Here is a 13,945-nt window from a genome sequence, read left to right on the forward strand (position 1 = left end):
CACTGGGCCTTAGAGGTATACGGAGGCTGACATATTTATTTCCTTCTAAGCAATACCAGTTGCCTGGCTCAGAGGCGGGACAAGGTCCTCCAGCACCCAAGGCTGAGACACCAAAGTGCGCCCCCCCCATCCCTCCCACCCCAGCCATCACACACTGATTGCTATTAGACTAAGAGCCGCCACAGGGCCCACAACCTCCCCAACACCTTAAAGAGAACCCGAGGTGGGTTTGAAGAATATTATCTGCATACAGAGGCTGGATCTGCCTATACAGCCCAGCCTCTGTTGCTATCCCAAACCCCCCTAAGGTCCCCCTGCACTCTGCAATCCCTCATAAATCACAGCCACGCTGCTGACAAACAGCTTGTCAGAGCTGGCTGTGTTTATCTCTATAGTGTCAGTCTGCTGCTCTCCCCGCCTCCTGCAGAACTCCAGTCCCCGCCTGCATCCCTTCCCTCCCTGCTGATTGGAGGGAAGGGACGGGGGCAGGGACCGGAGCAATGCAGGAGGCGGGGGAGCAGCTGAGACTGACACTACAGATGTAAACACAGCCTCACAGCATGGCTGTGATTTATGAGGGATTGCAGAGTGCAGGGGGACCTTAGTGGGGTTTGGGATAGCAACAGAGGCTGGGCTGTATAGGCAGATCCAGCCTCTGTATGCAGATAACATTCTTTAAACACACCTCGGGTTCTCTTTAATATCTAGTTATCTGGCTTGTAGTCACTGCCATGTATCCCCTTTTCTTATTTCTTTCTGCTTCAAACACAATTAGGAATGACGGCTGAATGAATTGTGCGCCCCCTCCTACACTGCGCCCTGAGGCTGGAGCCTCTCCAGCCTATGCCTCGGCCCGGCCCTCCTGTTGACCCTCTGCCTCTAATATGTTAAGCCATAGCCCCTGAACAAGCAGATCAGGTGTCTCTGACATTATTGTCAGATCTGACAAGATTAGCTGCATGCTTGTTTCAGGTGTGTGATTCAGACATTACTGCAGCCAAACAGATCAGCAGGACTGCCAGGCAACAGGTATTGTTTAGAAGGAAATAAATATGGCAGTCTCCATATTCTTCTCAATTCAGTTGTCCTTTGAAATTGCAAATCCCTTAAAAAAAGTCAGTATTTCTGAGAGCGATCTTAACAGTAACCAAACTATGCTCTCAGGAGCGATTTCCCGGAATGCGGTTTTGGCTCATGCATTTCTCGAATGAAATCGCTCCAGCAATCCCAGCAAATCACAAACGCTCCTGTGGAATCACCGCTATAGCTTACATTAGCCAAACACTTTTGGAATCGCTGACGATTAACAGAAAGCACAAATGGCTTCTGTAAGCGATTTAGTGGGTCAAAAAATGATTGCGTAACAATTGCATATTTACGGCGCACGCTGCGGTTTCTGATGTGAACACAGATTTGTGCATAAAAAAATTTCTAAAATAAAATAAAAATCAATCTTTAGCTGCGGAGCATCCCTAATGCAGGTACACACAATGCAATTTTCTGACAGATTAACTGTCAGATCGATAATTTCCAACATGTCCAATCAGATTTCCAATCAATTCTCTAATCGATTTTCCATTCTCTTCTATGGAAAAATCGATCAGAAAATTGTGTACCTAGCATAAAAACAGATAACTCCTGCCTGGGGGAGCTAAAACGACCAGTGCCCGCGAGAAATGGGGTGCTGTAACCCACAAATATAGCACCCCCCCCCTCATGTACCCAGAGAGGCGGAGACTATTCAGGACAATAACCTGTGTTACCCAATCACACGCATGGATAAGAGTCACACGCCATGTGATTGGCTGGAGACACGCCTACTGATCTGCAGCACAAGTGTGAAGATAACGAGATGGGCAACAGACTAAAAGATTAATTACGCCCAAATCACTGTGATAAGAGCAGCTGCCCTGACCCCGCCTCCATCTGCTGAAGAACTACAAGTCCCAGCATCCCTGCCAGAGACCCGCCCTCCTCACTAGTTCTGGGGGACGCAGCGACAGAAAACCGACAGGAAATCAGAATTCTGGTGATGAAAGTAAAACGATTGTTTTGATAAGAGATTGTCTATTATGACTCATGTTTATTAATAAGGTGATAAGGTAGTCGTGCTGTACATTAGATATGCTGCAGAACACGATCGGATGGGAAGAACGTTCTGCCCATCAATCTGCGAGATTATAAATTCCTCGTGTATCGCGCCTGATTGTCGCCCACACCTCTTATGTAACGTGTTACATGTCGGCACTTCCTAAATAACTAATAATAATAGTAACATGCGTGCTCGCCCTTCCCGCCACACGTTCTGCAGCCACATCCACACATCGACAATCGGTAGAGATATGCAAATCATTCATCGATTTCTAGCTCGCTGGGTACTGGAATTTTGGGGAAATCATTTTTGGAGGAAATACCGGTAATCAGAATCTCAGGAGAAGCAGATCTGCCGGCTGGTTAGTAAATCCGGCTCCCAAGTAACCGATCGGCAGCTCCGGAATCTGATCAGCTTCAGAAAAGCTCCGGAATTTGCATTTTTGACAAATAATTTGCCTGCCAATTTTAGCAGCGATTTGTGCATTCTAGGAATTGCCGGCAGTTACGAAAGCGCTTGGCTAACGAAAGTCTATGGGCCAAAGCACACCAAAAACTTCTACCAGATCAGAAAAACGCTAGAGGTTTTTGAAGCAGATTTTAGAGCGATTCTAGGCATGTTAGAGAGATTTTCTAAACATACCTAGCGTATTTTGGAGCGTTTTTGTGTAGCAGTTTTCATATATTGTTCCAGTAAAGCTGTTACTGAACAGCTTCTGTAACATAAACGCCTGGAAAGCCGCTCTGATCTGGCGTTTTTCAGAGCAGTTTTCCACTTTCCTATACTTTACATTGAGGCAGAAACTCCTCAGAAATCTAAAAACTGCTGCAGCCCCCGAGTTTGCGTTTGTGGAAAAACGAGCCGCTCCGGTGTGCACCATCCCATTCACTTTCATTAGCCAAGCGGTTTCCCCCCTGCAAGCGTTCTGAAAAATGCACCAGAACCGCTCTGCTGTGCACCAGCCCTATGGCGGTGATTCCACTGGAGCGATTGCGATTTGCCAAAATTGCAGCATTTTTGGAGCGCTTCGTATGATTTTGCTCCCCGCAGTCTGCTTTAGAAATCGCTCTGCTTTTACCATAGTAGCAAAAAAAATGCTAGCGTTCTTGAGAGCGATTTGTAGAGTGCCTGAGTACTTAAGGCTCATACACACGTCCAACAAAGTGCACGACCAACCCCACGCCATGACCAACCCCACGACAAACCGTTTACATGACAAGTATTTTCCTTGCACCAACCAACTAAATGACCAACCCATTTACATACTGCAAACCACCTGTCCACCAGTCGCTCGTCTTGTGATTTGCCTGATTGTCCTCCAACAGACCGAAATCAGGGGATAATCGTGCGGTTTGGTTGTGCATGTATGTGGGCCTTTAGTGGAGATATTATCCCATTTTCTTGCAGATAATAATAATCAGACTAGCTGCCTCCAGTCACACTCTGCGGTGAAACCAGAACACAACATATGTAAATACCACTAATGCTTCAATATACAGGATAAAGCACACACAGTAATCCTCCGCAAACACTCATCCGTGAGCGGGACCAGCAATACTGATCCAGGAGGCAAGAATGACGGACAGACACACACAGACAAACGGACACACAGACAGCCAGACATACACACAGATCTCTCTGAAATTGACAGACAAGACACACACAGACAGACACACAGGCAGGCATACACAAAACAGAATGACACGGACAGACACACAGACAGAAAGCCTGTGTGAAGTTGACAGACAGACACACAGATTGACACACACACACAGACACACACACCTCTCTGAAGCTGACACACAGACAGACACACACACAGACAGACAGACCTCTGTGAAGTTGACACACAGACACAGACAGACCTCTCTGAAGCTGACAGACATACACACAGACAGACACACACACAGACACACACACAGACAGACACACACACACACACACACACACACAGGCACACACACACACACACACACAGACAGACACACACACACACACACACACACACACACACCTCTCTGAAGCTGACAGACACACGCACACAGACAGACACACACACACACACACACACACACACACACACACACACACACAGACAGACACACACACACACACACACACACACACACACAGGCACACACACACACAGACAGACACACACACACACACACACACAGACAGACACACACACACACACACACACAGACAGACACACACACACACACACACACACACACACACACACAGGCACACACACACACAGACAGACACACACACACACACACACACAGACAGACAGACAGACAGACCTCTGTGAAGTTGGACGAGGAGGCATCGGGCCGTCATTCTCGCTCTGCTTGCAGCTACACACTGACATGTGGCTGAGTCACTGATTATTCATGTACGGGATTATTCATGTGTCAGGACTGGCTCACCTGCGTCAGGTTCTGCGGGGGAAACCGGCCGGGCCACTTACTATTCACACATTATTTATAACTTTACGTAACTCCGCCCACAGCCGGGCGAGTGACCAGGAGCGACAGGAAGCAGCAGATTAGGGGATACATCTCCCACCCTATAGAGCAGCATCTCTCAGCACTGTATATGTATGTACCCCTGTCCATAGCCTGCGCTCCCCGAGTACCCCCCGGTATGGTAAAGATCACCTCATACATCCCAACACACAGATATAGTATTACACGGGAATCGTTTCTAAACAATGATTACTATTGCATTTAAAGCAGAACTGTAGTGAGTGTGATATGGAGGCTGCCGTATTGATTTCATTTTTACGCAATACCAGTTGCCTGGCAGCCCTGCAGCTCCTCTGCCTCTAATACATTTAGCCACAGCCCCTGAACAAGCATGCAGCAGATCAGGTGTTTCTGACATTATTGTCAGACCTGACAAGATTAGCTGCATGCTGGTTTCTGGTGTGATTCAGACACTACTGCAGCCAAATAGATCAGCAGGGCGTATTGCAAAAAAGAAGTTTCCACGCATGCGCGACGCATACAACCTGCGGCAGGGTATTCACACTGACACACGTCGCCATAGACTTACATGACTTCGGGTCCGACGCACGTTCACGCAGATACGCGCGTCCATGCAGGGTTGTTTTATATCCACATATAAATGATTTAGTCAGTGTTTGCTCACTGTAAAATCTTTCCTCTCCCTGATTTACATTCTGCAGTTCATCACGAGTGGCGGTATCTTTACTCCTGTCAGCTGCAGCTCTGCGGAATGTTTAGATACTGGGAGTTCTAAAGCGAGTAGAAAATATACCTGGTCTCCCACAATGCCATAGGGCCTCTTTACGGGAGCAGAGAATTCTGGGCAGGATGAACTTGTGCTTGCTGTGTGTAATACACAAACGCCACCAGAAACCTCACTGAACTCAATAATCCTACTCTGAACATGTGTGGTTAATAAGCATTTCTCTTATCCCAGTCTGTGGGTTGTGCAGAGGAGGATAACCAGGCAGTGGAGAATACACACAGCCACAAACGCCTAGATCCACAACATCAGAGGGACTCGAGGTGAGAGGAATATGGAGGCTGAAATGTTTATTTCCTGTTAAACAATACCAGTTGCCTGGCTGTCCTGCTGATCCATTTGGCTGCAGTAGTGTCTGAATCACACACCTGAAACAAGCATGCAGCTAATCCAGTCAGACTTCATTCAGAGCACCTGATCTGCTGAATGCTTGTTCAGTGTTCAGGGGATATGGCTAAAAGTAATAGAGGCAGAGGATCAGCAGGACAGCCAGGGAATCTGCATTGTTTATAAGGAAATAAATATGTCAGCCTCCACAGCCCTCCTCTCACCTCTGCTTCCCTTTCACATCACACTGCATGAAATATTCCCCTGGCAGACATCTCACACAAAGCATTACAGACACACCAGCTGTGTTATTACTTGTAAAAACTTGGCTGTATTTTGACAACTCTGTCCCACCACAATTATGTAACTGAGAAATGTCAGCAAATTGCTGCCTCCAGTATTCGTGTATCTATGCCAAACGGCGTCCCCCCACACACACACACACACACACCACACACTGTACACACACACACTGTACACACACACACACAGGCAAAGGGCAGACACGGCTTAATGGACGCAGGACGGTTTATAAAACGGTGCCATCTGCAAAAACAATCCCTGCTTTTAAAGGACACCTAAAGTGAGAGTGATATGAAGGCTGCCATATTTGTTTCCTTTTAAACAATATCCACTTGCCTGGCAGTCCTGCACATCTATTCGACTGCAGTAGTGTCTGTTTGAATAACACCAGAAACAAACATGCAGCTAATCTTGTCAGATCTGACAATAAGGTCAGAAACATCTGATCTGCTGCATGCTTGTTTAGGGGCTATGGCTGAAGGTATTAGAGACAGAAGATCAACAGGGCTGCCAGGCAACTGGCATTGTTTAAAAGTAAATAAGCATGTCAGGCTCTTTATCCCTCTCACTACAGGTGTGCTTTAGGGAGCAGAGATCTCACCACCAGAGAGAGAAATGACCAAGCCATGATAAAAGAGAGCGGAGGAACAAGTCCTGAAGCTCTCTGGAGGAAGCTCCTGACCAGCGAGGCCCCCTGACACCCCCAGGAGAAACATTTGTTCCACATTCTGTCCGGTGAAAGGTCGCGGCGATTGAAGTGAGACTCTCAGACGGTCTGCTGCTGATTATCCTGCGCTGGATCTCATTACACAGCAATGTCACTATGGCAGATCACAGAGCGGGCAGATGATGGATTTGGGGGTCTCAGGTGGGCTCTGTACGCTACAGGATATGAGGAACAGAAGTGGCCTGGCAGTGGCAGACCCCCAGACTCCAGTGGGGGGGTGAGGATGGATCAGCGCTGGGTCAGGCCTCACTCATCTAGTATACGTGTCTCGTGTGTCTGCCTTGTGAATGGTGATGACAGGTCCTCTTCCTCGGAGACAAGCACATTTATAAAGCCCCTCGATTGTCAGGCATGTCACTCATGGCGGCGGGCTGGGCGATTGTCTGCGGCCTGTAATCACACCTGACATTAATCTGTACAATGTGTACAGCCGCAGTGAGGGGATCGCTCTCTCCTGTACAGGAAGGGAGCTTCATTTCAGAATCTGAACACAACAGTGAGAGGAGAAATCACCAACCAGAACCCACTGCTGCCTTCCTAGAGAGAGACTGTAAAGAGGACCTGTAGTCAAAATAATGTGATGAATGCATTGCTGATTTCTTTACACTATTAATTAATAAATGATTTAGTCAGTGTTTGCCCATTGTAAAATCTTTCCTCTCCCCGATTTACATTCTGACATTTATCACACGGTGACATTTTTACTGCTGGCAGGTGCATCTCTGCGGAATGTGTGTTTAGCGCTTGTTCACATTTTTTTTGGAATTTTTAAACGCAGTTGATTTGTACTAATCACCCTAAAAGTGCTTACACTATGCTTTCCAATGAGATAGTTCTCATTGGGGCGTTCCGTTTGCTTGCCGCTGACAAAACCGCTGCATGGACCACTTTCAGGGTGATTTGCCCTGAATAGAAGATATAGGGAAATCGCAAAGCGCTTTGTATAGCGATTTCCCCAGCGCTGTAATGAATAAATACATTGTATTTATTACCGGGGGCCAAATAATCACTTCCTGACTGACACCAGGAAGTGATTTAAATAATTGCTCTGCTAAAGCGCTTACAAATGCACTTATAACACACAGAGCAGAGCGATTAGAAAAAAAACCCAAAAAATAAAAATCACTCAGTGCGGGCGAGAGTGCGAGCGCAATGTGAACAAGGCCTAACTGAATTCTAAAGCCAGAAGAAAAAAAAATCTCTGATCTCCCAGAATTCTCTGGGGAGGAGAATTCTACTTAACCGAAATAAACTTTTACTCATTCATAATTGTGTTCCTTTCATATAGTTTATAGGGCATTCCTCAAGCCAAATACTAAACAAGCCTCGCCCACAGCTCCTTTTGTGCCTTGGCACTGTAGCAAGGGCTTATGGGAGCTCAGTCTGGGCAGGAGGAGGTTACTAGCCAGAGATTTCAGAGGCAGAGAGGAGGAGGGGAGGAGGGCACTGAATTTACACACAGGCAAGCTGATAGCATCTCCAACCCTTAGCCTGGGGCAATCAGAACATGGCTGCTCTCATTGTATCACAGGAATAAATAATCATAAACTTTTGAATCTGTTTGCAGCTAGATTTGCTGTGTAAACTATCTAAACTTTAGATAAGATATAGACAGCTTACTTGTTATAGTTAGTTTTTCATCTCGAATCTGCTTCAAAGGGGCACTATGGCAAAAAATTGTACAATTTAAAAACATAGACAAATAAGAAGTACTTTTTTGTCAGAGTAAAATGAGCCATAAATGACTTTTCTCCTATGTTGCTGTCACTTACAGCAGGTAGTAGAAATCTGACAGAAGTGACAGGTTTTGGACTAGTCCATATCTTCATAGGGGAATCTCAGCATGGCTTTTATTCTTTATAAAGATATTCCCTAAAGGATTTAAACAATGATGCTGGCCAGCTTCCCTGCTCACTACACAGTTTTTTTGGCAGTTGGACAGAGCAACTGCCATTCACTAAGTGCTTTTGAAAATAATAAATACCCCATGAAGAGATGGACTAATCCAAAACCTGTCGGTAATGTCAGATTTCTACTACCTACTGCAAGTGACAGCAACAGAGAGGAAAAGTAATTTTTGGCTCATTTTATTCTGGAAAAACGTACTTCTTATTTGTTTATGTTTTCACATATTTGAAATTGTACAATTTTTTGCCGTAGTGCCCCTTTAATAAACAGCCTAGGCTGATAATAGACTGATATGCTATCTGATAATGAGTGGTTTCCTGCAGGGAGGAGATCAGGAAGCAGTGACAGTAATGGGGGAACTCTGCAGGTGGCTGGCTGAGCAGGTATGTGGAGTGATCCGGTCACTGACACAGAGAATATACATCTCTATACACAGGAATGTGGATGAACCTGTATCTCCACCCCCCCCCCCCCCCCTCCTTCTCTGGCCATTCTGCAATGCAAAGTCCAAACCGAAAGTCTCACTCTGGTGACCCGCAGGGTGAAGGGGGCGGAGTCATTGTCACACTGAATGAGGGCACTTTTCCACTAGGCAATGTGGAAACCGCTCCGCAAACAAACTGCAACCAATTCACACCAATCGTGTAGTTTCCATTGACACAAATTGACCTACGTGATCTGGCGTGACGCGGGGGAATGACGGATAGCATGCTGCAGTGTTCCGAGTCCCCATAGCAGCACGCATCCGATCCCCATAGCTGCCGACGGGAAGCCGCATGACACATCATCAGGTTGTAGGGATGACAACCGAAAGTACCTGCAGGGTGTGCGAGGCGAAGTGCCGATCGCCTCACATCCACTACGCTGGTGGAAACGGGCCCTACTGGGGGTCCGTGGACAGGATGACATATACCAGGGAGAAGGCGTTGCGTAACGGGGGCTGTCAGGCATGGGTCACTATAATAGGACAATACATACTGGAGAAAGGATATAGCACAGAGGGGTCGTTAAAGCACACCTGAACTGAGAGGGATATGGAGGCGGCCATATTTCTTTCCTGTTAAACAATACCAGTTGCCTGGCAGCACTGCTGGTCTATTTGGCTGCAGTAGTGTCTGAATCACACACCTGAAACAAGCATGCAGCTAATATCCAGTCACTCTTCAGTCAGAGCACCTGATCTGCTGCATGCTTGTTCAGGGGCTATGGCTAAACGTATTAGAGGCACAGGATCAGCAGGGCTGCCAGGGAACTGGTATTGCTTAAAAAGAAAATAAATATGGCAGCCTTCATATCCCTCTCAGTTCAAGTGGAGCTGAACTCTTGCACAGGACAGAAGGAAAACCTAGAGAGTGCACCCTGTATGTATTTAGAGAGTTTAGCCTGTCTAATCCCCACCTCATCTGTGTCAAATCACAAGTTGTAATTTGATCCCCCAGTTGTGTCAGCTGACTGCCACGGCAGAGCAGCTAATTTGAAAGCACAGGATCTTAACCCTATGTCTGCTTCCATGAAAGCAAGAAGTAGACACACTGCAGATTTATATCAGCTGTAACAAAGAAATGTTTTTCTTCAAAGGTTATTTTGCTGTTGCTGATCATTTAGAGGAGAGGGGAAGTTGAGAGTTCAGGTCCTCTTTATGTGACATCACAATAGTAAAAATTAAAACCACGACTTTGTGTAGCTGTGCGAGATTATTACCGTAGCCTGCCAAATACCCCAAACCTGCCAGGAATATGAGGAAGAAATCCACAATCTGCTGACGCCGGACGTAAAATCCACTCAAATCATTCATCAGAGAGCATTAATAAGGTTTCCCAGGCCTGTCTGGCCCTGAATCAAAGCCACACATATATAATAAATATACAGACACACAGATATGGACGGGACTACCCACCCTAATCCGTCCAGCGCTAACAGGAGGGGCTTATTCACACCTAGGGCACTGGCGATTTTCAAAATCGCCCTAAAAGCGCTTGTATTTATTATTTTCCGGGTCAAAGAGTTCACTTCCTGACTTTCGTCAGGAAGTGACAAAAACAAGCGCTTAGAAAAGCGCTTTTACAAAAACTCGTAGCATGCAGGTAAGCAATGTGAGGCACTAAAAAACCTCATTCACAAAATCGCAAAATGCTGGCGTCAGTGATTTCGATTTTAGATGTGAACAGAGCCAAAGAGAAACATAAAAAGCAATAACACGAAGATGCAGACAGAGATCTTAGCTGCATGACCCCCGACCCTCAGGCCCCGCCTAGCTGCATGACCCCCCGACCCTCAGGCCCCGCCTAGCTGCATGACCCCCCGACCCTGCCAGGCTGCATGACCCCCCGACCCTCAGGCCCCGCCTAGCTGCATGATCCCCCGACCCTGCCTAGCTGCATGACCCCCCGACCCTCAGGCCCCGCCTAGCTGCATGACCCCCCAACCCTCAGGCCCCGCCTAGCTGCATGACCCCCCGACCCTCAGGCCCCGCCTAGCTGCATGACCTCCCGACCCTCAGGCCCCGCCTAGCTGCATGACCTCCCGACCCTCAGGCCCCGCCTAGCTGCATGACCTCCCGACCCTCAGGCCCCGCCTAGCTGCATGACCTCCCGACCCTCAGGCCCCGCCTAGCTGCATGACCCCCCGACCCTCAGTCTCCCCCTCTGAGTAACAGACTTGAAGCGAGAAGTATATGGATGCTGATATATTTACAGCATTTCCTTTTTAACTATGATATGCAGATTACCTGGCTGTCCTGCTGATCCTCTGCCTCTAATGCTTTTAGCCACAGCCCCTGAACAAGCATGCAGCAGAACAGGTGCTCTGACTGAAGTCAGACTGGATTAGCCCCAAGTTGTGATGGTCAAAGATGCAAATAATTTTGTGTTGATGCAAATCTGTATGGAAATGTATGCAGCTTGAAAATTATCCAATCAAATGTTACCTCAGCAGGATTTGATTGGTTCATTTGCAAGCTGCACAAATTTGCATATAGGGATGATCACAGATATGCAAATTGTTCTGAGTTGATGCAAATTTATGCACATTTTTATGCAAATGTATGCAGCTAGAAAATGGACCAATCAATATAAACCTAGGTTTTTTATAAAAATGTGCATCAAGTTGAAATTATTTACACCTCATTGACCATAACAAGCTGCATGCTTGTTTCAGGTGTGTGATTCAGACACTACTGCAGCCAGATAGATTAGCAGGGCTGCCAGGCAACTGGTATTGTTTAAAAGGAAATAAATATGGCAGCCTCCGTATACCTCTCACTTCAGGTGTGCTTTAAGGGTCCGTTCACACTTGAGATCACAAAATGCTAGGGAACGCGATTTGCAATTAAAATACATTGCAATCGTGACAAAAACGGTGAAAAAACGCTGCATGTAATGCGTTTGCGTTTCACGCTAATTGCGAATCACTGCAAATCGCAGCAGTGAAATCACTGTCATTAACAATGCAGTAGCTGTGTAAAAAGCGTTTGCTGGCAATTCTGCGATTAGCGGTAAACGCCCGCTAATCAGTATGAATGGGCCCTCATACATCCCATGGAGTCTGCAGACCATTCGTTAGACGCTAACCATCTAATGTGATCTATAGAGAATGCAGCGTTACTGAGCCAATCAGAATCCTCCCCAGAACAACATTGTATGCTAAAACATGCACTGGTGGTGGGCCCTGAGGACAGGATTGGGGAACTCTGTGCTACGCCATTGGGACTGGCTTCCCTGCAAAGGTGACAAAACTTCTCACAAATGACTTATCACCTAATTGATACAAATAACCTTTCAGCAGATTTACAAGCAAAATAATCATTCAAAGTAAGTTGTTCCTGATTAGCTTCATTTCAATATGACTTTTCTTGCCTTAATTATATTATATTTTTGCTCTTTGGGAGCTTAAAAATGTAACATAGATAAGGTGAAAACAGAGGAAAACAGGTGAAAAAGCTTTGTGAACCATACTCCATGAAGGAGCCCCAGGAAGACCATGGAAAATAGCATCAGAACAATATTCCTTCACCACCAAGCTTCAAGGTTGGCACAGCATGTGCAGACTGTGCAGTCATGTGACTTGTCAGAGGGTCATGTGACTCGCTGGCTGCAGAGAACACATTTCCCCGGAGAGCAGGAGCTGCGAGCTTTACTCACAGCCGAGCATCGGACACGCTGATCTGCGGCTGATGAGCAGGTTGGTGAATCTGTTTATAAGGTAATTCAGCAAGTCTGTATAACCTGCACTCCAGACTTTTATAGCAGTATTAAAGCTTTATAGCAGCTATCATGCTGAGCGACATCTCTGCCTTGCTGCGGGGTTTTATCCGAGGAGGCGACCAGCGCAGTAACCCTTCACACACCAGCAGCTCGCTCGGAGGAGGCAACCAGCGCAGTAACCCTTCACACGCCTGGCCACCTCGCTCGGAAGAGACGACCAGCGCAGTAACCCTTCATACGCCAGCAGCTCGCTCGGAAGAGACGACCAGCGCAGTAACCCTTCACACACCAGCAGCTCCCTCGGCGGAGGCGACCAGTGCAGTAACCCTTCATACGCCAGCAGCTCGCTCGGAAGAGACGACCAGCGCAGTAACCCTTCATACACCAGCAGCTCCCTCGGCGGAGGCGACCAGTGCAGTAACCCTTCATACGCCAGCAGCTCGCTCGGAAGAGACGACCAGCGCAGTAACCCTTCATACACCAGCAGCTCCCTCGGCGGAGGCGACCAGTGCAGTAACCCTTCATACGCCAGCAGCTCGCTCGGAAGAGATGACCAGTGCAGTAACCCTTCATACACCAGCAGCTCGCTCGGCGGAGGCGACCAGCGCAGTAACCCTTCATACACCAGCAGCTCCCTCGGCGAAGGCGACCAGTGCAGTAACCCTTCATACGCCAGCAGCTCGCTCGGGAAGAGACGACCAGCGCAGTAACCCTTCATACGCCAGCAGCTCCCTCGGCGGAGGCGACCAGCGCAGTAACCCTTCACACGCCAGGCCACCTCGCTCGGAAGAGATGACCAGCGCAGTAACCCTTCATACACCAGCAGCTCGCTCGGCGGAGGCGACCAGCGCAGTAACCCTTCATACACCAGCAGCTCCCTCGGCGGAGGCGACCAGCGCAGTAACCCTTCATACACCAGCAGCTCCCTCGGCGGAGGCGACCAGTGCAGTAACCCTTCATACGCCAGCAGCTCGCTCGGAAGAGACGACCAGCGCAGTAACCCTTCATACACCAGCAGCTCCCTCGGCGGAGGCGACCAGCGCAGTAACCCTTCATACGCCAGCAGCTCGCTCGGCGGAGGCGACCAGCGCAGTAACCCTTCATACA

General features: G+C 47.7%; 1 protein-coding gene across 11 annotated transcripts in view; it reads right to left on the reverse strand.

Moving 5' to 3' along the window:
- LOC137525248 (kalirin) overlaps positions 1-13,945 on the reverse strand; it is a 469,346-nt gene that overhangs the window by 46,951 nt on the left and 408,450 nt on the right. The window contains exon 1 of one of the 11 annotated variants that reach the window (XM_068246270.1): positions 4,402-4,465. The exons of the other annotated variants lie outside the window; for them this stretch is intronic. Within the exon in view, the coding sequence (XP_068102371.1) occupies positions 4,402-4,438 (37 nt within the window). The 5' untranslated portion in view covers positions 4,439-4,465. Of the gene's footprint in view, positions 1-4,401; positions 4,466-13,945 lie in introns of those variants that run through there. 11 annotated transcript variants of the gene reach the window in all.

Source organism: Hyperolius riggenbachi, chromosome 7 (genome assembly GCF_040937935.1).
Source record: "Hyperolius riggenbachi isolate aHypRig1 chromosome 7, aHypRig1.pri, whole genome shotgun sequence".
Lineage (NCBI taxonomy): Eukaryota > Metazoa > Chordata > Amphibia > Anura > Hyperoliidae > Hyperolius > Hyperolius riggenbachi.